This window comes from Platichthys flesus, chromosome 17, assembly GCF_949316205.1.
Source record: "Platichthys flesus chromosome 17, fPlaFle2.1, whole genome shotgun sequence".
NCBI lineage: Eukaryota > Metazoa > Chordata > Actinopteri > Pleuronectiformes > Pleuronectidae > Platichthys > Platichthys flesus.
The window spans coordinates 13604179-13630345 of record NC_084961.1 but is presented as its reverse complement, the minus strand read 5'-3'; the positions used below and the strand labels follow the sequence as shown (position 1 = coordinate 13630345).

The 26167-nt window shown below is 42.9% G+C and overlaps 1 protein-coding gene across 1 annotated transcript in view; it reads left to right on the top strand.

Moving 5' to 3' along the window:
* Positions 1-26167, top strand: part of csmd2 (CUB and Sushi multiple domains 2) — a 238824-nt gene that overhangs the window by 71569 nt on the left and 141088 nt on the right. Inside the window, exons 4-5 of the mRNA XM_062410449.1 lie at positions 470-664; positions 5347-5554. Coding sequence (XP_062266433.1) covers positions 470-664; positions 5347-5554 — 403 coding nt within the window. The remainder of the gene's footprint in view (positions 1-469; positions 665-5346; positions 5555-26167) is intronic.

Below are 26167 nucleotides of genomic sequence, written 5' to 3'. Positions count from 1 at the left end.
AATATAAAATATTAACTATTAATCAAAAATCGATCGTTAATTCTCCCGACAATCGATTAGGAACTGACAATCATGGTTAACAACTGATTGATAACTGACAATTGATAGATAAACTCTGTTTGATCTAAACTTCCATCCGAGTCCTGAAATCCCTGACAATTTCAAAGTTTCAAGTGTTATATGCTGTATACGTGCGTCGGGGGGGTACGTAGCTGGAGATTGAATGTCTGAAGGGGTACGAGACTGTAAAAAGTTTGGGAACCACTGCATTACACTGATTAGTGCCCTCGTTGAGATATAAATAAAATAATGTATGCGTAGTTATGTGTCACCAGATGCTTTCTGTACTTTTCCCTCATTTTCCGGCTCTTGCCAGCACTAATGTGACGCAGTACCACAGACCCAGCCACAAATTGCCTCATTAACTGTCCTTCCCTCTTCCCCCTCCCTCCCCCTTCTCTCTTCACAGCTTTGCCCAGCTACACGTGTGGTAATCCTGGACAGCTATTCAACGGCCTCCAGCAGGGGTCCACGTTCAACATCGGGGACAAAATCCGCTACAGCTGCAGCCCGGGCTACGTGCTGGAAGGTCACACCACCCTCTCCTGCCTGGCCACCTCAGCCGGTACTGCTGCCTGGGATTTCCCCCTCCCCTACTGCAGAGGTATGAAAAGAGAGTCATTGGAAAACTGCCTGTTATTACAAGATTCAAGGCTTAATCTTGGAATATGTTTCGTCCACAAGGTCAACATTGTAATTGCCCTCACTGTAAATGGATGGGAAGAAACATATTTATAAGCCCCAGAATTGTCAGTCAGCTCAGAGATATCCCACAGTAGATTAAACGTAGTCTGATAAATGTTACATAACATGTTTGTAATGATGTGTTAAAATGGATACATATCACAAATAGCAGTTAAAATTGTGTTGAATTTATTTTACCATCAGCTGTAAAGTCTGGGTAAACTAAGAGCAGAATCAGCGGCTGTGTATATTTCGGGGGCCCTGAACAAGATGGGGGGGGGGGTTTATACGTTTACAGTATTATCTTAATCATTACAATCAAACTCAAAATGACAAAATAAATGTTTTTCAAAGGGATTTTTTCTTTTGCCTCGATGTTACACATACAAACAAGATAGATTATGCAAAGGTCCCACCTTTTATTTGTGACCTATTAAAACTAATGTTTTGTCACTAGACACCTCATATGGAAAATAATACATTAATTAACTTTTTTAAATTTTCACATCATTTGAACTGGCCTGCATCATTTTCTTATCAAACAAATGTTACATTACTTCTTGCCTTTTCATACAAGTAGCAGGAATTACATTATCAAACATAATTCTGCGAAGGACAATGTATGGCTAACGTATATGTAAAACCACATACAACATGAAGTATATACTTTAGCTGATTATGTGCTAATGGGTTATAAAGATCTTGTAACTGGAACATGAAAGTCAATATGACATTTTATCCATCGCCTCTGGAAACCATAACAAAAATCTATAATGTAAATGCAACATTGATGTTGATTTTAAAATGAAGACCAGTCAACCCATTCAAGTCTTTTAATCACGATTAATAAAACATTGTATAGGGTACACACCCATTTATTTACAGTTGCCATCATGTGACCTAACAAGGTTTGCTACGGTTACACTGATCTCTTATTTGCCACGACAGGACCGCATGTGTCCGCCCGCAGTCGGGGGCCCGTGCCAGTTGTCCTCTTCTCACCGTTAGCGAGCCCCCCTGCGGCAGCAGCACCTGCAAGTGTGTGTTGTCTGACTCAACATGACATAGCTTAGGAAAACAGTCCTGTGTAGGCAAAGGTGATATCATTGTGTCACATTCACAGGATTTCGCTTTATGTGAAAAGGGAATTTGTGCGTTATTAAAAGCACGAGCGGCACACACGTGCACGTTTGAATGTCAGTGTATGTCCATTTGCTCATTCTGTGAGTGTGTGTGTCTGTGTGTGTCCATGTGGCCAATGGTTTGTGTCAGTGTGCCTGGTGAGCAGAGCGCTGAGACACCGCGCCATCTGCAACAAGGCTGGGAGTCAGGAAGCCCACATAGGAGCACACATGGCTGGGCAACATGTGCCAGCACACTCCCCTCCCACCCAATCGCATGCTGACATGTGCACATGCCTGCACTCTGCAGCCAAATGTGAAATCATTATGGGTGCATTTCTTCATCTCATTCAACACAATTTCCTACATTCCATGCACGAAAACTGTAAATCACTGAGTATTTGCCTTTCACGGCCCAAACGCAAGCTCTTTCATTCTCCCTTTCTTTGCCCACTTCGGCTCCCGTCTGGAAAGAAAATTGCTCATACACTTGAGGATGTGATAACACCACGTGATGTTATATAATTGGATTCGCACCAAATTGTACACACTCATAATATCAGTTTTTCATCAAGTTTTTTGAATTGTACCCTGAGAAATCAAGGGAAATATTGAAAAAAACAACGTTGAGGAAAGTGAAACAAATTCCTGGATCTGGCCCAGGGGTTTATCAATGGGTTATCTGTTGGGTCACGACCCACCAATCCGCAAAATCTTCTTGGAAATCAGTTCAGTAGTTTTTATGTGATACTAAAAACAAAAAAAATAACCACAGATTAGACCACAGATTGCGTGCCAATAAGTTTTTTATAATTGTCAGTTGTACCTGCGGCCAATTGAGGTCTGGCAGCATCATATACAAATCAACATGCTCTTTCATAATTCATAAATGTATTGTCATTGTCCCTAAACCCACTTTATAAAAGAACAGATCTGCTGTCTTCTTTGGGAGCATTGGCGAACATTTTGGCACATTCACGATTCTGGACCGAGGACAGGGCTCATGTGCCAGCACTGCCAGGCCATAGATAATAACTATCTAAATTATCTAGAACTGACTGAACGAAGCTGCAATTTTTTTACAATGCAAAGCAAACATGAATGATTTTTTTTTGCTTGCGAGCATTACCCATAACTTAGTACCCATGACACTGGAATGGAATGGGCTCCTTGCACTGACAGCCTGCAGATGAACTGTGTACTCTTCAACTGTAGATTGCGTCTTAATATATGCAACTGACTGAAGAACATGCATTTTCTTTAATGCAGAGTAAACATATATCAGATTTTATAGCCTAGCATGCATTGACCCTAACTTGTTTCTCATGACAATCAGAGAATTTGAATAGGCTCCATACACTGTGTCAGTGTACGAATACACCAAGTCCTCTTTATCAGTGGGAAGCTTCTCAATATATGTAACTGAATTATTTAGCAATGCATGAATGTGAATTTTATATGTTACATGCGTTGCTCATGTTTTCCCAGTTACTTGGTTCCCAAGACACTCAAAGGAATCAAAGTGGCCCCTTGCACTGACACAGAAATACACATAGATCTGTTTGACAGTAAGAAGGTTCTTGATATATACATCTGAGTGAAGAACACAATATTTGTTCCATGCATGTTACAGCTAATGCCTTTCTAGCTTGCATAGCTTGGATACCATGACAATCGAAGGAATGTGTGGCTCCTTGCGCTAAATGGAAAACAATGACATCCAAAAAAACGATGCACTGTTCAGCATCGACAACAGACTGAGGGAGGAACCCTCACATAATGAAGGGTTCAATAGTCCTTTTTGGTTTCATATGATCAATGCTATAGCCATTGTTAGTTTTCCTTTGGGGTAGGGATCTGGCATCGGCCGGCACAAAATGCAGAGAACGCAGGAGTGAGTCAAGGTGAAGGGTAGAGTTAGGAGAGTCAGATACCTCCCTTCAAGTGTGAAGGAACTGTCCCGTGTAGAATACCAATGCACTTCCTCCTCCTTTCTTCTCTCTGCCTTCCACTTCCTGTCACTCCCACTGCAACAATCACCTGTCACCCCTCTCGCCATCTCCCTCTCTCTCCATTGTCCAACCTCCCTCTGCACTTTCCCCTGCCCCATCCCTGCTTGTCACCTGTCATCCCCCCCCCCCCCCCCCCCCCCCCGTCTCCTCACCCTTCTGCTGTGGTTTCCCTCATATTCGAGTTCACACCTCACAGGTTCCCGCTCGTCCGTACACTCCCCTGGCCTCCCTCAGGGGGGCTGCCGTGGTGACAGGTAGGACGGATGATAGACAGGGCCCCGGCGCCCCCCGAGCTCCTCCTCCCCTCTTTGAAACACCCCACTAGCTGGCCACTAATGAATCCCACATCACCCCTGGCACACACACACACACACACACACACATTCAGGGGGTGTCATTCAAAACTTACTTGGACGGGTACCTTCTGTTTACTAGCACATTCTGTAGTGATCAAGTCTGCTTTTCCACCAGATTTTTTGTAAAAAAAAAAGAAGCTATAATGAACATATCAGAAACTGGGCAGGAGAATCATCCTGGCACAACATTAAATGCACGCTTCATTATTTAATGTTCTGCTGAAAGTGGTCTCCAGGAGGGAAGAGTTGCCTTGATTAACAAAAAATATGAATTAATCAGAACTTAATCACCTCCCCACCATGTTGCATTGGGTTGCGTCACGCATCCTTCCCTGCTCCATGCTGACTGTAAATGCACCGTGGAGCATTTTCAAAATCCTGTGGGTGGTCCGCGGCGAAGATTTCAGACATAGGAACAATAAGCTGTAAGATTTTCCAATTCCGGATCTTGTAAATGTGCAGTTGAGCAAAAACCCTAAAAACTAACATAATTTGTAGCTGGAATCTTTAGTTTATTTTATTTGTTTCCAGAAAGAAAATAAGGTTCATGGGAAAACTTCCCTTTGTAAAGTTTCCTCTAAGTTTAGTCTCTGTGACACAGTTTGGTTTGACTATTCTTGCTGAATCATTTTGTCCGTGTCAGTGTTATCAGTCAGGAGCATCTCTGGAAAATTCTCTTAAATACAGGATTCAATGAAATGTTGCATAATAAAATTAGTTGTTCTATAATGTCACGTCATTATTTCAATCCGTGGCTCTCGTGTTGCATTGAAAGAGCATCGTGTTGTGGGTCTTTTGTAAAGTTTAAAAGGTGTGCAATGCAACTCCAAGCATTCTGCTTTCATGGGGTTGCTTGCTGTATTGTGTTAGGTTTCTTTGCTGAAATGAACACCTCTTGGTATCTTTAACACAGGAGTTGACCAGACCGGAGACAAAAGACTTTCTTGGGTAAAACTTGAGCTGCAACAAAGGCATTTGTGTTTATTTGCCTTTAACCACCCTCGCTGTTTCCATATTTCTCTTCACCTTCCATTACCTCTGCATCACAGGTCTTTGATTATATTTGTTTTCCCTCTTTTAGTAATCCTTGCTCTCTCCTCCGTTCTCTTGCAGCGGATGATGGGTGCGGGGGCACGCTGCGAGGCCAGAGTGGGGTGATCACCACTCCCAATTATCCCACCGTATACAACAACAACGCCGACTGTACCTGGACGGTGCTGGCGGAGCCGGGAGACACCATCGCCCTGGTGTTCTCCGACTTTCAGCTGGAGGACGATTATGACCTGCTGGAGGTCAGCGGCACAGACGGCTCCTCACAGTGGTGAGTTTTCAGCCGGCAGCATTCGGTCTGGAGTGTGAACTGTGCTGGGGACGTGAAGGGGAAGGGGGTGTCCACTGGTGTTTCACCTGCCCACAGGCAATTTTACACATGCAGGAATGAGGTGGTTGGAATATGGTGGTGGGAGCCGGGTGTGTCAAGTGGAAAGCAGGGTGACATCCTCTCGACTGTTGCTGTCTGTTGGGAACAGAAGAGGAATAAGAACAGATCCAAACATCAGGGTCATCAGATTCTGTTCAAAGCTTTTTGTATCATGTTGTCTGTGGTTTTTCTCCGTTGAATTTGAAAACTCAATCTTGGTCGTTCACTCATTCTGTCAATTATTCAGTCTCACACAGACACACATGCTCGCCTCTAATGATGAAGAGCTCGGATGTCCTGGCGGGTCTCTCACCATCTGCGGCAGCTCCTCCTCTCTCTGACAACTCTCTCAGCTCGGGAAGTAATTAGTGAGCTCGATTACCACCGCCAGCCACACTGTGTCGTTTTACCCACAATCACACAGACACACACACTTACAAACACTCTCTCTTGCACACTGTGGAACCCATATGGGCCCAAAAGGAAATAAGTATTCACACTCTCAGCCACACTGATATATTTGTCCTGGCACTCATCAAAACATGCACAAACAGACGCACTCTTCCACACAATGTCTTGCCACAACTCTTCCACTCATTTAACACACATTAGGTACAAATCCAGTGCACTTCCTATGTCTTGGATTAAAAAGTGAATACATTGCAGGTTTAGTTTCAGGAGATTGACAGTTTGGATCAACAAGGGAGGACGGAGGAGACTTTGGAGTTACGGCCACAGGCAGTCGGCTGGAAGGGACAAGCCAGAGCACTGGCAGGGCTATTGAACACTTGAAATGCACATAGACCTATAGAGAGAGAGGGGGGGTGGAAGGGAGAGGGATGGAGAACTGTTGATACAGCAAACAGGAAAGAATAGGTGAGGAGTCATCTCCCAGTGACTCAGGGAAACTCGTGTCACTTTCCCTCATCCACTCCACGGTTAGACGATGACACTTCCCCAGGAGAACTTGATTGATTGACTGAGAATTGTGCTTTGTAGTCTGGTGTTGAAGTCTCTTTGAATGTCTGCACGGCTGACTGAAGGTTGGACTCTCGCAGACGGCAGCTTGACTATGCTACTCTTGCATGTTTTACAATGTCATCAGCTTCTTGTCCCACACTTTGATTTGCTCTCTGTTGTCTTGCGGGACGCCCGAATCTCAAAAGGCGCCTTCATTTTTTGTGTTGTGTGATGCCAGGGGGTGCGCCTATGGCAGCGCATCTGCAGGGAGGTTGCACAGATTTTTTTAGAGATTGTGGGAAAAAAAGGGGGGGAGGGGAAGTGGCTTGAAGGACTGGAGACGGACTAATGGCAAGAGCGCTGGAGCACAAGTCACAGTTGATCACGCACATTGCAAGGAAAAGGCAGCACAGGGGACAGAGGGCACGGTGCAGACGTGCTGGCTTGCCTCTATTGTTTCCTTTCTTTCCAGTCAGGCCGGCTTGAGTTTTACCAGCATGAAGTTTGAATTCAAAAACATCTCATCCCAAAACATTAAAACTCACCAGCCCTTTTTCAACTCAGTCACTTCATTTCTGAAGCGTTTAAGTAGCTGTGTATCTCTAATTTTGGAGCGAGCCTGGGCAGTTGGGATGGACGAACGAGACGACCTGGTCAAAGAGTGAGAAAGGGCATGACACCGGAGGAGAGGAGCGGGGAGGAGTGCAGGACCTTTGGAAAAGAGGATGGACATGAAAGTGGTGAATTGTGTAGATGGGGTGGAGGGTTTACGGATCTCCGACCGGTGGATAATTAGAGAGGTCAGGTGGAGCGCTATGATGGTGCTGACCTAAAGCTCACATCCTCTCTGTGAACGGCTGTGAGCCCTCCCCAATGTGGAGCTTGAGGATTATTCTCTCCCTCCTTCTCTCACCGTATAATTGGACTGGTCTCACAGTTTTACCATAGATTGAATATGAAGAGGGTGGAGGCATCGCTGTATCTCCCCACTATCCACAAATGAAGCTACAATGTTCTGGATACAAACGCCACCATCTTGCACATTTGGAGTCTCATACTGCGAAGTAGATATCATTGGATGGAACCTTGGCAGCGAGGTCCTGGCGACGCATTCGACCAATAACAAGTCAGTCTAAGCTGTCCATTGTGATCATTAACCCCATTTCTATTAAATCAAATAACCACTAAAAACCAAGCTTTCTGGAAAAAAATTCACTTGGACTTACATTGGTGTGACAAGAACCTTCAAATCTAAAAGAAACCACTTTTGAGATTTTTTATTGTAAAAATTGTTTCCATTAACATGGAAGAGACAGGATTTATTCCCCATGCTGCAGCTAGCCACCAAAGCCTTTGCTTCACTTTTTGTGAGCATTCATGTCCTCCATGTTTTTGAACAGTTTATGGGCTGTACAGGGATAAGTTATAGATTTGATAGGATTTCATCTTGTCACTTTGCTGTTAAATGTGACTTTAACTTTACATTCAAATCTTCTTAAACTTGATTGTACATGGAATCAGTTTTTATCAGATAATGCATGTGACTTCCACCTGGCTTTTTGCCAGCATCCCACCATCCAACTGGTAACTCTTACATCAATCAGTGGGGGAGTTCTAGGTGTAGTATTGATTGTGACTGGACCGACAGGTTGACTGTTCCAGTAGAAGAAGGGAGGCCAAGGGTCAGGGTCAAAGCCGCGCTTCGCTGATCGATCCACAACAGCTCAAGAGAGAGTGGGCTTCACGTACACTCCTGCTGCGTCTGGGTCCGTGCTTTGATCGGAGGAAAGTTAAGCAGAATAAACACCATCAATCACCATCACCAGCGTCCCCCCTTTGCATAAGTGAACCTGATCTCGCTCACTTGGGCTCTTGTTTACCATGCCAGCCGGCGATTTGATTGGCGGCCTTGCAGCGTTGGCATTCTGAGAAGGCAGCGGGGGAAAGAGACAGCCTCGCAGGCCGACTTCAGGAACCGAGATGTGCATGCGAATTGAATGTGGCAGTGGGATGAGCTGGTGAAAACAGCGACTGGATTCCACCTCCACTCTGCATTACCCTGACAGGACGTCTTCGGCGCAGCTCGCCCAGGGGAACATATTACTCTGCGATTACACTGTTTGTATCCACATTGATTTTCTTCCCCATCACCATCCACTTTGAGGCAATGTAAATAACGCCCGACGCTCACCAATTGCCAGATGCTGGTTCTCCTCCTGCGTTGCTAAGTGGAACTCACAGCTATTTGACTTGTAATTTTCTTTGGCGCAGAATTGTTTTTGCACAGCCCCCGTCATCCATTTTCATCCACCAGCAGCACTCCCTCGAGATGATGAAAGCAACTCCCGCAGCACCTTGGATACTGCAAATAGAAAGTATAAAGTGTCGGAGTCTGTAGTTGAAAGCACTCTGAATATTGGCATTACTCCCTCGGTTGAAACAAAAAAGAAAACTAAAAAAAAATTGCGTTCCGTTGTGAAAGAAATCCCATGTCACAGTTCAGTGCTCACCATTTTACAGAAAGTTTTCCAAAAACAAAACTTGTGTCTTGGCTTTTCGTTCCAGTAAATTTTACAAACTCTATTTCCTGCGAGTGTTTTCCTTTCCCTCATCTTTTTTTGTTCCTCCATGCATCTATCGCAGACAACAGAAGGCCCCGCTGGGTAAAATGCAACTTATTTCTTCATGTTCTGGAGATCTGAGAATCCAATGATCTGTGATCTCTGTAGGTAGTTTCCAATCCGCTCCCCTCTCTCTTTTAACCGTACACCCACCGGACCCGAGATACTGACACTCGGCAAACATATAGATTATCTCTGCTGCGCTGATACGTGTCATCTTGTCCAAAACCATGGAGCGTTGGTGTGTGTGTGTGTGTGTGTGTGTGTGTGTGTGTGTGTGTGTGTGTGTGTGTGTGTTTGTGTGTGAGAGAGATAAAGAGTTGTTGGAGCAGAGTACAGAACACTGGATATATATTGATTGGCTGTTAGGTTGACTCACCTGAGAGTGAGCCAATTGTCTTCGGAGCAGCTTTTTAAGTCCAGGGGCTGTTTTCTCCCTCTTCCGATGGGAGTAACAGCACTTTGAGTAGGTTTCATTTTTTCTTTTTTTGTGCGGATAAATGCCTCAACTTTTGTTTTTGTGTTTTGAAAGAGACTGGTCTAGAATTTAGTTTTTTCTTTTTGCAGTTTTGCCAAATAAGATCCAAGTTTAGGTTTGACTGCAGCTTAAAAATCACATTAACTTTGCCTTAGGTGACCCATTTCCAGATTTGTGGGCAAATGTATGTATCACAGCTGTTCACCATGGGGGGGGACACATTCATTCCATACTCTCTCCCAGCGGGACTCCACGATGAGCCATTGGCTGCCAATTCCACACTTTCCCATTATGAAACACATCTTATGACAAATGTGTTCCTGGCAGCACAACAGTCGGCGGTTATCCACTCATCCACCCGCTGGAAAACATCCTTTAATGTATGTTCAGCCACTAAAGCGGTTTATTGTGAATACAGAGCCTTGGTGGAGGAAACTTAGCATTGATGTGTTTGCAAACAGTTACTGTGTGATAGTTGAGTGAGCGCATATTCTCTGCCAGAATGCTGAATTCATTTTTTTTTTATATACTTTTATTAATTTCTTATTCTGCGACCTGATTCTCACAACTCAGACCGGCGGAGTGAAAGGAAGCGCTTCGCTCTGCAGCTTTACCGGTAATTCACTGCAACATCACCAGTCGGGTCACGTCCAGGAGCCTCTGACTCGGGCAATTCTCTCCTTCTAACTCTCTTTCTCTTCCGGAGGCTCTGTCTCTCGCCCTCTCTCTCCCCCTCCCAGCTCGATTGGCGTCATAAAGCCTTTGATTGGGTAGTTTGATCTGATTGTCTAATGAAAGTCTACAGTCCTTCATTATACATTCCAAAGTCATTTACTGTAAGTGGGGCTCTCATCATAAAACCAACATGCAATTCGTCCCCAAAAAAAGCAAAACTACGGAGAATGAATAGCGTGCGCTGAATTCCGAAAAGTCTTCCCTGATTTCGGAGATGCACCCCCAAGGTTTTCGAGCAGAGCATGTCAGGAAAAAGTCACAGAGGACCCATGTATTCCCCTAGCATTGCTTGTCTGCTGCGCTGGGGATGATGTGCATGTCTGAAAGCTCACAACTGTACTTCTCCCATCTTAACAATGCAGCGGGCTCACGGGAGAGATAAACTTTGGATTTGAGATGGAAATGTTTCACGGCTGATGTGAGGGATGTTGGTGGAGCCCTGACGCACGTCACTGATCATCACGTCAAAGACAACATAACAGAGGAGGCCCCCAGATCGTGTCGTATCTCGCTGCATCGAGATTGTCGTCCTTTTCTCCCGACTCTCCGGACTCATCTACGACTTAAGCATGATGCAGCTTTCAGAGCTATAGCGGAACCTGAGGAGTAACCATCGTTGTTTTGTATTTGTTTTGTTTTCTATCTGTTTTTAATAAAAATCGCCAATGTTTTTGGGAGTTAAACACAATTAACATTAACATTCCAATGGGAGCCTACAGTAGAGCTTTTGCACCATTGTACATTTTTTATTTGTGCCCATATATGATTTAATTTTTCGTTTTATATATAGCTTCATTGATTCGTTTATGGTGTTATTAGTCTCACAGTGTGTTGGATTTCCTGCCAAACAGATAAACAGTGTATATTTATATATATACACATTCATATTTACAGTTTATAGCCTATATGTTGGGATGAGTAATGACTCAACCTGAGGAATGAATTTGTTTACTACACCTGAATATCGGATGCCCATCTATAAAACATCAAGTTTAGTCATTTTAACTTTATTTTGACGGACACTTCATAACATAAGCTCTGCTGTCTTCTTAGATTTTCTCCTCATTCTTCTCCACTTTCTTTTCCTGCTTTGTCAGCTTTATTCATCCAAAACCATAACTTGCCTTATTGGCCTGTGCCCGACCGGCGGATCGATAGCTGTCGCTGCCACTCTCGCTGCCACGTCCCCCCCCCCCCCCCCCCCAAAGTATGTTTGTCTGAGTCAGGATTTATTAACAACAACACTCGGTTGAAGACTCATTCTGCAACGTGCCATCAATCAGAAACTGCTGCCATGATGAACTTTGCACCACCCGCCCAGCAATGCTCCGGCGGAACATTATCTCCAACACCTGGTGCTGTGCCACAGATTGGCTCACCGCAGCACTCTGCACTTTGTTACTCGCTCTGTCACATTGCTCAAGCTGAGAGCGGCAGACGAAAAGGGGATTTGGAGTGCAGAGAGCAAGGTTAGCAGAAACGGGTCAAAGCTTACCCACGTGGCGTATCAACCTCGGTGTAGCCACTTTTTGGGTTATATTGTCAAAATGAGTCCACAGATTCATCCTTGTATTGATGATTAGTTATCATTAATTGCCCCTGATTTTCTGTGTTGTGGTAAGAAACAGAAGGCGGGGCAATTTACTCTGCGATATTTAGTGTTACCCATATACCGGCTCCCCCGGGACAGGCAGCCTGGATAGGGATGTGACTGTGTCTAGCCATGTGTCACCTACCCCGCGATCCCACTGAGACCAGAGAACACGCAGAGGTTAGAGGTAATGGGCCAGATCAGTGTGCGCTGACTGGGTGTCTCTTTAGTTGTGTTTACTAAGCACTGCACCACTGGGATCCAATCTGTCGCTTTTTAACAGTCCCACAGATTCACTAATAGCTTTTGATTTGTACACAGAGACACATTTGAAGCTCCGCACGTTGGCGCCCGGTTTCTGCAAACGGCTTTGCTGAGAACCTCCGTTTCTCAAGCTAAAAGTGGCATCTTGTGACATCTTGCATATCAGATTTGCAAATCCCATATTTGTGGCTGTATAAAATAATGTTATTTGTGAAATAGCCTCTTATTCAAGTATTTTCACTGTTTTCTCTGTATCTATAATCCCCCATACGCATATATCTGCCCTTTAGGACATTGGATCACAGGGTCTGTTTATCCACTAGCAAAACAGTGTCATCTGTCTTTTGTCTTATGTTATTTGATTAATCATGTAAGGGTATGACACGTGGAACTGTTCAAACTGAAAGTCTCAAGGGTCAACACACTCAAAACCCCAATTAATCTCCTGTTCCTGGCATCTTTCATCATCTGTCACTTTTAAGAAACCGGTTGTTGTCCCGGTTCCGCTGACGCTTCATCCCGCTGTTTTACTTTGATCCCTTGATTCATTTCCTGGTTCAAGTGCTGCTAACCAAATGAAGAAGGGCTCGCTTCAGAGGTTTATTTATAATGGCGTGATCAAAAGAAAAATAATGGCCGCGTGGTAATTGTGTTTCAGCGCCTTGCAACATCCCCTGTTTCCTGCAACATTGTCATGCCTTTAAGCTTTACATGACCGCGAGGGTACGTCACACCACTCGATTAATCAATCACAGTAATTAGCTGAGATGGATTAATAGGAAAAGGGAGGGATGAGAGGGGGAGAGGCTTAGGAGGAGAAGGAACAAGCACTCGGTGGTCGGTTGCAGAGGACACTTGCTATACGGCAATTAGATTGTAAAAGCAGGGCAAGGAGGACAAGTACACACAGCTCTTTAATGCCAAGTCACTGCATTACATCCGCTTGTGTTATCTGATGTTTGTGTGGTTGTACGCACGCACACACACGCACACACACACACACGCACACACACACACACAAACACACACACACACACACACACACACACACACACACACACACACACACACACACACTCTTGAGGAGGTTCTCTAGGAGTGAAATGAAAAATCCAACAGGTCCTTTAAAGCAGGCTACCATACTGACTAATGGCACCTGTCGTCGACTAAAACCTTTTAACGGAAAGAGAGCAGAGGCTTTGTGGTTTATTCGGGATGTGTTATGTCGGAGTGACCCACAGTTTTAGCCCCATTTCTCTTTCGCAGACGACTTTCGGAAGTTGGCAACAATAGCAAGATAGGAGACAAATCGGTATTGGATGGCAATTTGTGAACTCTTCAATGGAAGGTCGCCAGGACATCACCTTGACTGTACATTCCAAGCAGGCTTAATATATCTAAACAAATAATCTGCAGTACTACAGCCTATCAAAGTCCATGTTGCCTTTGTGTGAGGTACTTAAAAAATTGATTCAGTAGTAGGCAAAAAAGTGTTGTGTTCCAGTATCAAAAGTAGTTGTGCGACTGGTCATGGGTTGCACCTGTTGATACAAACTCTCGCTCCCACAAAGCCAAGTCGCGTAGTGTCAACTGTTGAGTGATCCCACGTCTTTCAAAGTTGTGTAATCTGAACTCTGCATTAGAATGTGCTTCACCTACGACTGAGATGTGGAGCGAAGCTTTACCATTTGAAATGGAAAGGAGATAAATCATTTCATTTGATAACAGCATTTTATAGAGACAAATAGAAGACAAACTGACTTCTAAAGGTGAATCCTTGCTGGCAGTTTGGCCGCGCTGCAGTAACAGCAGAACATCTTGTCCCTGAGTGTCCCCTGGGTGGACAGGGATGTCACAGTCTGATCTGGGTCACTGCTCAACCACAACACTTCCCTGTTCTCCGTCTGCAACCTCCTCTCTTTTTTTTCATACGGCAACTTCAAAATAAGGGCATGAACCACGACACAGACGTGATTCATGCCCTTTACTTTGAAAATCCCGCCGTCTTGATTGGTAACTTAATGTGACAACATCCCCCAAGGGCGTCCGATGATACCCCCTTCGTTCCAATGCAAATCAGCCTGCTTTTGTTCTCTCAAACGCCGCTGTGCTGATACCAGTGGAGTGATACCCCTGGCAGAATGAAACAGTCTGATTATTTTTAAACTAAAGAGAATTCGCAGTGACGTCGGTCCGCACACAAATCAGCCATCACACACGTGCCCTTGGTCCTGAAGGCTGAGTCATCGTGGCCCCTCGAGAGCACAGACACTTGATGCAGGCGATAGAAGCGATAGCGTCTGTCTCACTCTCACCTTTGAGGACACATCACTCGCACAGCGGGGCTCCCCCTCTAAACGCTGATCATCCCAGTGATGGCCTTGTAGTTTCGGATCACAATTGGGCTGCGGTATTACAAGAATAAAAGAGGGATCAAAAGAGAAAGCAGGGGAAATTAAGGTGGGACATGTGTGCTGGTCTGATGTGTGATATATCTCAATCTTCTTTGGAGCAGCCGGACATGTATAGTGTGTCTGTGTGTTTGCTTCTGTCATTGGGTTTGTTTATTTTCAAAGAGTGTTGGTTCACTGCCCCTCCTCTGCCTATTCATCAGACTGAGGTTGCCTTTTTTTTTGAATGAGGTGACACTCCGCCGACCTGAATATATTTACAGAGGAACCTTTATGACCTCGGGTGAACGTGGCTCGACCGGAGATTAGAGACGAGACTGCGGCCTGCCTCCATAAAAACCCTTCCCAACCGCATCAATAAACAAGGTGGAGGGAGAGCGAGACGGGCAATGGCGTCGATTACCGTGAAAAAAAGCCCGAGCTGCACTTTGGATAGAGGTGCAGTCAGTGTCATCGTTTAAACTTGTGTCAGCTAGTTTGTACAGTTATTAGTAAGTTGTTCTGTACAAACAACATAATAACTTGTGAGCATGAATGATCATCTTGGAGCATACAATCAAAATATATTAATGCAAAATAGTAATTAAGAAACACGTTAATTCATTACATGTTCATGGAAATAATGTCACAATCATAATAACCTGTAATAACTCTAAAACATAATAATACGTTATAGGTAAAATGTCATTACATTAAGCGTTCAGCTCTTATTGCATTGCAAGTTGGATCGAGAATTATGATTTAATTGCATTTTTATTACATAATTAGTTAGGGTTTTTTTCCTCTATGAATTTCTACGCAGGTGATTTTGTTGCTTTGTTAGAGACTCATGGATTCAATTCATTCTTTTTCTTATGTTTTTGAAAAATCCAATCATCCTTTATGGAAATACAACAGGCTTTTCTTGAGGGGTTAAAGTCAAAGCTGAAGTTATACAGTGGTTGTGTGATCCATTAGACGCCCCCCCTCTGTAAGTGGGTCCTTGCTCGGTAGGAGATTTTTGGATAGCGCCAGAGAGGTGTCGGCATCATATTGATCTCTCAGCACTGCAATCTTTCTTAATCCCACATTCTCCACTGACAGAATGAGATAGAGGCAAAGACAGAGGAAAAACTTTTATCTCGACAAAGCTTTAACGCATCTGCTGTGACGGGACCCAGTCTGCTCACCAGAGCACACCGACATCCTAACTGCTGCATTTGTTTTTAAACATGCTTGAACTCTGCTACACACATATATAGATACATCAGAATCAGAATCAGAATTATTTTATTGCCAAGTAGGTTTACACCTACAAGGAATTTGCTCTGGTTATTGATGCATACAATGAACATAAAACGCAATAAATACAACATACATAGGAAAAACAATAAAAAATAGAAAACCAGTCAATTTTTACTCACTGTTTACTTCTTATTTACTCACTTTTTTCCAATATTTATACAAAGTAGCATTTATTTTGACATAAACATTTCTGAATACAAATTTATGAAAGATAAAAGATAGAAAAAGTGAAGTAAAAAGTGAAATGCAAAATGCAAAATGGATGGATAGATTACTTTATTGATTCTCGGAGGAAAATTAAGTTGTTATAGCATCCAGGTCTATCAAAATGCATTAAATACAATGTAAAAATACTAAAATACCTTTTTTATTTTGAAAACTCTCAGGCTGTGTTATAGTCTGCACCGGCCCTAAACAGAGATGTTTTCAAACCGCTTGATGATTGGTTGTTCTGGATCATACTCTAACCTTTGCTGATTCTTTACTCATGTATCACATGACCCTCTGCTGGAGGAAAATAAGCAGCCCTAGCCCTATCACTTACCCTATTGTGTTTGCTAACAGCACTTAATTTCTGCATTTAAAAATTATACAACTATTTACATTTCTTTACATGAGCTATTATTTTAGCAACTATCCACCAAAAAGGAACGCGCATGCCCAGTGTACATGAGCGGTCACATAATATATATGTCTTCAGGTGTGTTGGTATGGATGGGATTAAAACAGATGTAGAGCCTAATCGCTTGTATGGCTAGAAATTATGTTGCTTAGAAAAAGCTGTTTGTAAACAAAAACATAGAAGTATGGATTTAGCCTAAAGCACTGCGACTATTCTGTAATTGGACACACGTGTATTTCACACACATGATAAAACATGCAGTTCACTCGAGCATATAACACAGGCTATCATCGGCCCTCTAGCAACATGTGCTATATATATACGTGTGCGCTACTGACATCACACCCCTGTCTGAGACACAGACGCTTCCTGCTCGCCACCCTTCCTGTTTTTTAATTAGATGGTCTGATTAGAGAACATTGACAAGAAGGGGAGGACGGGTGGTGAGGAGAATACAAAAATAATTAAAAATAGGGATTAGTCTGGTCTGGGGCTCATGCAGACAGAATTAACGGCCGGGGCCGCCTGCCTCTATCACTCGCAGATCAGTGTTGCTAATATCACGGTGTTATTAGCTTCACTACCCCCCCCCCAACTGTGTGATAACGGAGGATTACGGAAGGTGCTATGGCCAGTGAACCGGGAAAAAAATGGTGCGAATTGTCTTAGCATGGCTAATTAGTGCGCTGTTTGCACACATGAAATGGATCAGGGATGAAGCCGTTTCTTTGACGGAGGGCCAGGTTCGGAGGCGGTATTGTTGCTCGACACAAGGATACATGAACAAACGCTGTGGTGTCGCCGTCTTTTGTGTAGCCATAAATAAACAGCAACAGGGCATTAAATCTGATTATTTCCCTGGTCAGTGTGGTGGAGGGAACAGGGTAGTCATGTCCGCAGGCCAGTGTGGGGATCCTCGCCCCCTGTCTGTTTGCTCACACTGCTCTGTCATGTTAATTACTGCTGCTGACGCGCCCTGGTTGCAGGATGCTGCATAATGGAGCGCTGTGTGTGATCAGTGGGTCTGCATGGCTGGCAACATGCATTGAGTGTGTTTGAGTTGCACTTCGGTGTCCGATGCTGGAGCTGGATGCCTCCTCACAAATGGCTCCCTCATATTTTGCAGTTGCAGGAGACACATTGAGGTTTCATGAACATCTAACTGACCAGAATCTATTTGCTTTGAAGTCCCTTTCCAACTGGTCAAAACCCGGCCAAGACCCGACTCTGTCTATGATTTGCAATGGGAATTGATATAATCCAATTTTTTACTTCTGGGTTGAATGATGCCTATGCCTAGATCATAATTATGTCTATTTGATTAAATCAGGTTAAACTCATATATATATAAATACATGAATCCCACAAGTTAACTTGTAATCAAATCAGTCAAGTTGTTATAAAGTTACATGTAAATAAGAGATGTAGTTAAAGTCCATAAAGTCATTTTAGGCATTGTTACTTTTAGAGTGTAGACATGGGTTTTTAACGTCTCCGGCTGCGATGGGCACTGACGGAAGCCCAACACCTGGGAGAACGTGTTCATTTATTCTGCTGCTTCTTTGTTTAGTCAGTCTAGACACTGCTCATTTTCTGAACAACTTAATGACGCACATTGACCTTCCAGGCGATGGCACAAAAACAGCCATGAATGTTTGTGTACTTGTTTTTCAAATCTTGGGAACAATGAGGAACAGCGTTGTTTCTCTTCTTATTGTGCAAAATGCAGCACACTGTCAAGACTTCTCAGTTTCTGGCTCATTTCCGAAGTTGAACATGACAGAACTCACATTACTTTAGCTGGTTCCCTGTGTTAAAAAAAACTGTGTAGATCTTCTAATTTTGGTGCACAAGAGGTATTCTATTTCACAGTAATTATGTGCTGTTGTTCCCATTTCTTTGCATTCATTTTCTTAGTTTTGTCCTCTTTCTAAATTCCTTCATGAGTTCCAATTCTCTGTTTTTACAAGCAAACCTCGATGATGAAGTGGGCTTATTAGCGGCAAAGCATACTTAATGTATTGCATGTAGGACAAGGATTTCTCTGGAAAATATACGATTGTCTGATTCTTATGCTTTAAAAAAAAACTGCTTTTGTGAAATTACTGGGTCAGTGGCGTTGGTTCTCTTGGATTACGTCTATTGTATCCATAATTAGCTCCTGTAATGTAGAAAGGTTTTGATCCCCTCGTATGGTTATGAATTCTCTTTGCAGTGTAAATTAAAACCTAAGTGCGTCTTCCCTGATAAAGCAGAGTCAGTATTTTATGTGAAAAATATGTTTCTGGATAACCTTTGACTGAGAGAGCTGCTGTTTTCTCTCTCTCTCTCTCTCTCTCTCTCTCTCTCTCTCTCTCTCTCTCTCTCTCTCTCTCTCTCTCTCTCTCTCTCTCTCTCTCTCTCTCTCTCTCTCTCGCTCTCTCACTCTCTCTCACTCCCTTTCGTTCTATCTTTCTTTCCCCTTTGTATCCTCTACTCAAAAATACCTGATCCTGTTAGAAGCTTTTACTTTGAAGGGGTGCTTTTTACATCTGGCATTGGAGGTGGGGGCATATTGAATTTAACCTCTTTAATGTGCTATAAATAGCACGATTGGGGCAAGGCAGATAAATGGTATTGCCGGGTGATTATTCTGCCGTCCCTTCTCTCGGTGTGGAAGCCATGGGGATGGCGGTGGAGGCTTGTCTATAGGTTACACCGCGGCTAATACATTGTGTGCCTCTTTGCCATCCTTCCTTTTTACATGCAGCTCACTGACACAATGACATGCCCTCCTCTTATACCTTTCTTCGCCTGCACTTCACAGCCCACACCATCCGCATATTTTTTTTTTATCTCCACCCTTCATGTAACGCCTCGCACCACAGAGCCCATGCTGCATTGTCCCGCTCTAGGCCTTGTCATTGTGTTGATCTGTCTATTAAAAGCTTCTAAAATCGGTTTCATTCACTCTTTATATCACTATACACTCACATAAGTGCTCTTATTGTAAGTTGCTTTCCAAAAAAGCGTCAGCTCAATGATATGTTACGTAATGTAATGTTATACAGACTGAAAACTATTTTATACACAAATACACACAAGCTATTTTACTAAATCTAAGGTTAAACCATACTTCTATTTTCTCATTCTTCTTTTGTATTATTTCACCTCAACAACCTGTTTACTTTTGTACAGATTTCACACTTTTCATTTCTTTACATCTTTTAATCTCTTAAACTCTGCTTTTTGATTTTTAATTGATTTTGCTTTAAATTTCCTCTCCATGTTCTTTTTAATATCCCTGCACTGCACCCTGACTCTACTTCTGTGAAAGGTGCTTCATAAATATATCTGTTTTGCCTATTGTGCTCCGTCAGGTTTTCTTGGTAACTGTCCCCTTTGTCTTCTATAGAAAAATGTGCAATTGTGACAGATCTATGAATGCCAGAGTTTATTTTGAAACATTATAAATCTTGAAGGGAGATGAAGTTTTACCGCTGATGTGGAATAAACAGAGCATAGCCGCTGCAGTGATCCATCTTCCTCTAGGTAATTTCAGGACATCGACAATTCATTTCCAATTATCGATTTCTGAGGGAAAACAATTGAAAACACAGAAAAATACACCGTAAACATGTTTTTTTTTCCCCAAATTGAAGTAGAGTTGATTTCAAATAAACAACACATTTAAAAGAGGGGGGGCCTTCTAGGTGACACATTTTGCTGTGTTCCTCTCTCGCTTCAGTGACTCCTCATGTTTCCCTCCTTCCTGCCCCTGTGCCATGTTCTTGATTCAAACCCTTGGCCCGGTTGCGGCTCAGGAAGCCCCACAGCAGATTAGCTCAGGCTTTAGCCGTGGCCCCGACATCAAAGGTGCGAAGGGAAGAGGAGGGAAACGGCAGCAGAGCAGAGACGTGGGACAACAAACGCTGGCACCCGATGTGAGAGAGCTGGGGGGGGTGGTGGAGCGAAGGCTGAGCAAGAGATGCGGAGGATGGAGGGTTCACAGAACAGCAGGGCGACTGAAACCGAGAGTCTGCTGAGCATTAGTAAAAAAAGTTATGTGTCCGGGGTTATTCAGGTCACAGCAAGGTCAAGCGGTGTTTGCACAGCGACATTCCGTGATTTATTTTCCTGCAGCAGCCAAATCCCATCGATCTCCCTCATTTAATAACGAGGAAGGAAAATTGGACGATTACAAGAACGATGTTGAAAGTTTATTTTGTAAACCCTCTCGTGTAAAGCCGGGGTGAAACCAAACAATTGTTTACTACGAGGAGATTCAAAGCAGAGTCCATTAATTATTAACATTTAACAATTCTACCGAGGCCTTGTGGGCTATACCATGTGGAAAATAAAAAGGAGATGTATATTACTCCCCCGCGCCAAGCAATAGATGTTCCATGTCAGAGTTAAACTGGATTAGAGATGGTGATACATTAATGATCGTTTTGGGTAAATCTGACATTTTAGAAGGAAAAACACGCGTTTATGATGATTTAGGAACTAAAGAGTAAAAAATTTAAAATATCTTAACTGAAGTCAATTTTATTGTCTTGAAATATACAATATATTGATTATATGGATTTATCTGCATCATAAACTGTCATCAATAGGAAAAACTTCCACTATAGTCACAGCACGCAGGAGATTTAAATTATCCACAATGCATCATTTAGCTGCAGAAGTGTTAACTTATTTGCTTGTATACCTTTGTTTTGATTCATTCAAACTATTGCACTCAATTATGCAGTAAGATTAAAGACATGATCTGATTTAAAGTTTGATTTTGATAATGTAATATTATGATAATGAGTGTATCTACTAAAACTAAAGATTTAACAATGTAAATGTTTAGAAAACAAGTAAAAGGCTGATAATACATATTAAACTTACTTTTACCCTTTATTATAAACTAACGTTTTTAACAGATTTCGACTCCATTTCCATCACATGTTTGGTGTCGCCTCAGGAGGTAGAGCGGGTCGTCCACTATCCAGAAGGTTGGCAGCTCGATCTCTGTCTCCCCCATTCCACATACTGTCCTTGGACAAAATACTGACCGGTCAGTATGTGATTGATGTGCGATAGAGAAAGTGCTGCACATAGATGCACTGTTTGTATACCACACTATACTATGTGTATACAGCGTGTGAATACAGTGTGAGTTGCAAACTGTACCGCAAAGAGCTTTGAGTGGTGATCAAGCCTAGAAGAGCTCGATATATATACAGATCATTTATCATATTTCCAAATGACAGTTTAACAGTAATTTATTTTGAAGCTCCAAACACATAAATCATGTTTGTTTGTCTCTGCTGTCCCATGCGCTCTACTTTATCATATTTCCGGGCTCCTGACCTCTTATAACCTCACTCAACCACTGCCTGCACGTGGCAAACTGCAACCTAAGCTATATGGCACTATGGTTTGCTTTAATCTACTTAGTTTGATTTATTTTTTTATTAGACAGAGATAGAAAATTGTTCACTTGAAGGCAACTTTCGAAATTGGAGAACACAGGCATAGTGACAGGCAACTTTTTAACAAAAAAGAACAAAGGCATAATAGCAACCATTACCATTTTTTTCACATCTCTTTTCAAAACCCCCAAGGGTTCCCGACTCAAGTACATCTATCTGTCTCAAATAAAGTTTTTATTTCTCTTTTTTTAATGTTACTTCTTGCGGGCAATGTTCCCGAAATCTGCATTTGGCAAAGTAGGATGGAAAATAAAGAGGAGCTGGCAGCTCGCTCACTTAATCATCTGCCTTGGCGTTTAAAAGCCTGGGCTTGGTGGCTCATTTCCACAATAAAGTGTGAACCATTGTAATAGCTGGTTAAACTCCTGGCCACTTGTTGCTGGTGTGGGCCCCGTAGTGCTTGATCCTCACTGCTCTGTTTGGAAGAACGATGGGGAGGGGGGGGGGGGAGAAGACTTTATTATAACTTGCCACTGGTTACGGGGGAGTGGATGATAGTCACTCATAGCAGTCACCCTTCCCTGAGGCAACACTCTCTCTGCCAACCCAGGCGTCTGTTCACAGAAGTGCTGAGTTTGAGGCTAATTATCGAGCACACACTGCTGCTCAGGGAGCTTCCTGGCAGATCCCAGGACACAGGAAGTGTGAAGATTAAGTCACACACACACACATGCGTGCACCTACACACAGCGACACCCACACATGTGATGTATTTCTTGGTGGGGAGATGTTTGGGTGCTCACAGGCATGACTCTAAAGTCACGCCATTTCTTTAACTGTGGCTAATTGAGTCCGTTGGGATTGTTTGTCGTGATTTACTTTTTTTCTATGAGGCAAATAAATTGGGAAAGTAGAGGGAAGGCAGCACTGCATACATGTGTCTTATTTTATACATACAATATACACGTATGCGTCTTATATAGTGTTGTTTCCACGTTCTCTCTCCACTCCAGTCAACGGGAAATGCACTGCACTTCTTATTTCCTACACGATAAATTATCATATTTCTCTGAAACAGTCTGGCATTGGCAAATGGATATCATTGATTTTAATTCTAACCTGAGAACTCAAACTAAAGTCCTGCTGTTAGAATACAGTGTCTGTCAGTGGTGGTTAATGATGTGCTCTGGGTATTCTTTCTAGGATGTCATATCATTTAGAGATGTAACATTTGTCTTTCTTAGACGCCGCAGCGACTGGTGTTTTGCTCAGAATGATGAAATACCTTTTGATTACCTCTGTTCAAACAAATGGGCCGGCACTGGCATATTTATTTTGGCTGTATACATCGTTCATAGACAGCCTGTGTTCCTCGTTTGGCGTCCTCACAGTGTAACAACACATTTGTAATAAGGAAACTTGAGGGTTAAACAGTTGAAGAATAGTCGAAATGAGTGGCAAGTAATTGTCATCAACGTGGCTTTAGAGAAGAATTCTCTCTTTCGACGCTTCATTTTCAAACCATAAATGCCTATATTCTCTTTCGTGTGAAGCTGTATGGTATTGGTCAGTCTGAAAACATAATGTATCTGTACACCTTCTACTTAAGTGCATTGATTTTTTCAAAAGCCAAAGTCGGTGGCTTTGGCTCTGTGACCTTTTTGTGCATCACATTTACTCAAAACCGGAGTTCTTGTACTAACTACAGGAAAAGGCAAAGCAACACATATTCATCAAACAAAATACCACTGCAATTCCATATATACCACGTATCCCAATGACTGGAAAATGCAATTGTTGATGATTATTCTCTGTTACTTTGACCGATTTCACTCCTGGAATGCAGCGAGCAGCTGGGCCACACCTCAGGGCCTTGTCCCTCAGACTCGGGAAAGCGACATACAGTGCAACATGACGTGTGACTGCGGTTCCACAGGCTCTCTGCCTGTCAGGGAAAGACTGATGCTGATTGACAGCTAACACAAGGTCTCAGTCGCAGCGACTGTAATCACTTTCACCATGGCAGAGCTGAGGCATACTCGCTCTTTGATGCCTTGATGGCCCGGAGCTACCGAATGTATGAGAGATACTTTTAACCGTAATGCAGTCGTGATATAGAGCAGCTCAAGTGCAAGCCGTAGCAATTACTGGATCTGTCTATGGTTGTTGTTTTTCTTGCAGTGTGTGGCACTTTATGCACAAGACTGCTGTGTATTTAAAGTCAGATTTTCTAAATAGATATTTATATTACTAATATATACTTTTACTGCGTACACCAACACGGTGGATGGACATAGACATGGCTGCTATTAGACTGAGGTATGTCTGTTTAGAATTTTGCTGCTTTGCCAAGGTTGGTAAAACAGTTTGAATGTTTTAATGGGCCAAAAACAACGCAGGTAGGATTACTTCCGCCGCTGCCGATGGTCGATCTGACTGTGACAGACTGTCAATGTGTTTGTCTGTGAGAAAGATCAACAGTAGAACACATTGTTTTGTTAGAATGCCACAGTCTAGACCTTTGTCAGACGGGTTGCATGTGAAAACGACCCCTGACATGTTCTGACCCTTTCTGGGTATCAGCAGGAGAGTATCTTGATGACGTAACAAGTGCCAAACTCAAAGAATGCAAATAGCTCATGGATGAGATAGATGGGCCATACAAGGGGAGAACGGCGACAAAGACGACAACTTGAAAAGACAACAAGATGTTTCCTATTGTTGTGAAAAACAACAACAGCTTTGGTAATTAATGTTTCCCATTAATTACCAAAACAGGTTTTCCAACTGAAGAAGAAAATCTAAGAAAATCCGGTCCGGACATTTTCTTGAGTTAAGCCGTTCAAATGGAATGCAGCATGAGATTGTCAGACATGTCAAATCAAATCAAAGTTTGTGACAATAAACCAAAACAAATCAAATCAAAGTTTGTGACAATAAACTTTTATTTTATTTGATTTTATTTGACATGTCTGACAATCTCCTGCTTTGTTCCATTTGAATGGTTTAACTCAAGAAAATGTCCGGACCGGATTTTCTCTGATTTTCGTCTTTAGTTGGAAACCTGCTTTGGTAATTAATGGGAAATACTGCGTTAACACACATAACATGGAATGATAATAATCACCCAAATATGCAGTGCATTTTTACTGTGTATGGTGATCACTATTTGTCAGGCCTTCCTGCCCTATCATGAGACACCATGCACTACCTGTGCCTTCACATGCAATGCTCATCAGTGCTTTACAATAGCTGCCCCGCTGGTTTCAGAAGAGCTGGAGGGAAGAATAACACAAGTAGTTATTGACCTTGCTTTGCCTTTGCTTCACTTGACTCTCTGGTGTCAAGTGACAGGCGAAGAGACAAGTAGAGGTGTTGTAGACGTTGGCTGGTTCATTTACCACATACTAATGACTTGATACTGTGAAAATAAATTGCGATAATGACACTCATGTACATTATACAGCAAGCTTTTCTCTGTGTGAGTCACACAGTAAACGCTGATGGATACACAGTTTACGAGTTAAATGGTGTAATATATTATATTTGTGTTTCTAATTCAAAATGAGTGAATTATTTTTTTATCTGCTGAATTATGGGCAGAAGATTGATTTGGTTTCTCTCTGCGCCACTCCATCCACGCACCCACCCCCACAACCTATTTAATTTCTCTTAAGGGCTTCCCGCTTATGGCTCTAATATTAATGAGAGAGAAATTAACAACAGTGCCAATGGTGCCGCCATTGTCATGCCATTAGGCTGCTCCCGTCCCAATTAAGTGATGCTACCGCTGTCAGTCTCATTACCGATGCTTTACCATTTAGAATTTTGAAGTTGGAATGAATATCAATTACCGTGTGCTTTGAGCTGAGCTATTTCGACCGGGGGGGGGTCTAATAGCGTTTGTTTGTTTGGCGGAGGAGCGCTGTGTGACGACCCCCAACACTAGACACAGTGATGAGAAACGTAAGGCGAGTGGCGGCGTGCACAGCGAGCAGACAGCTGTCACCAAACACCCACAGCTGCACCTGTGCATGTACGCAGGTGTCTAACATTGTTGATTGTGTGCATGTCTACGCACAGGTTGATGCCTTTGGTCTGTCGACTGCCGCACTTATCCATTTAGCTTGTGAGTTCCGATTT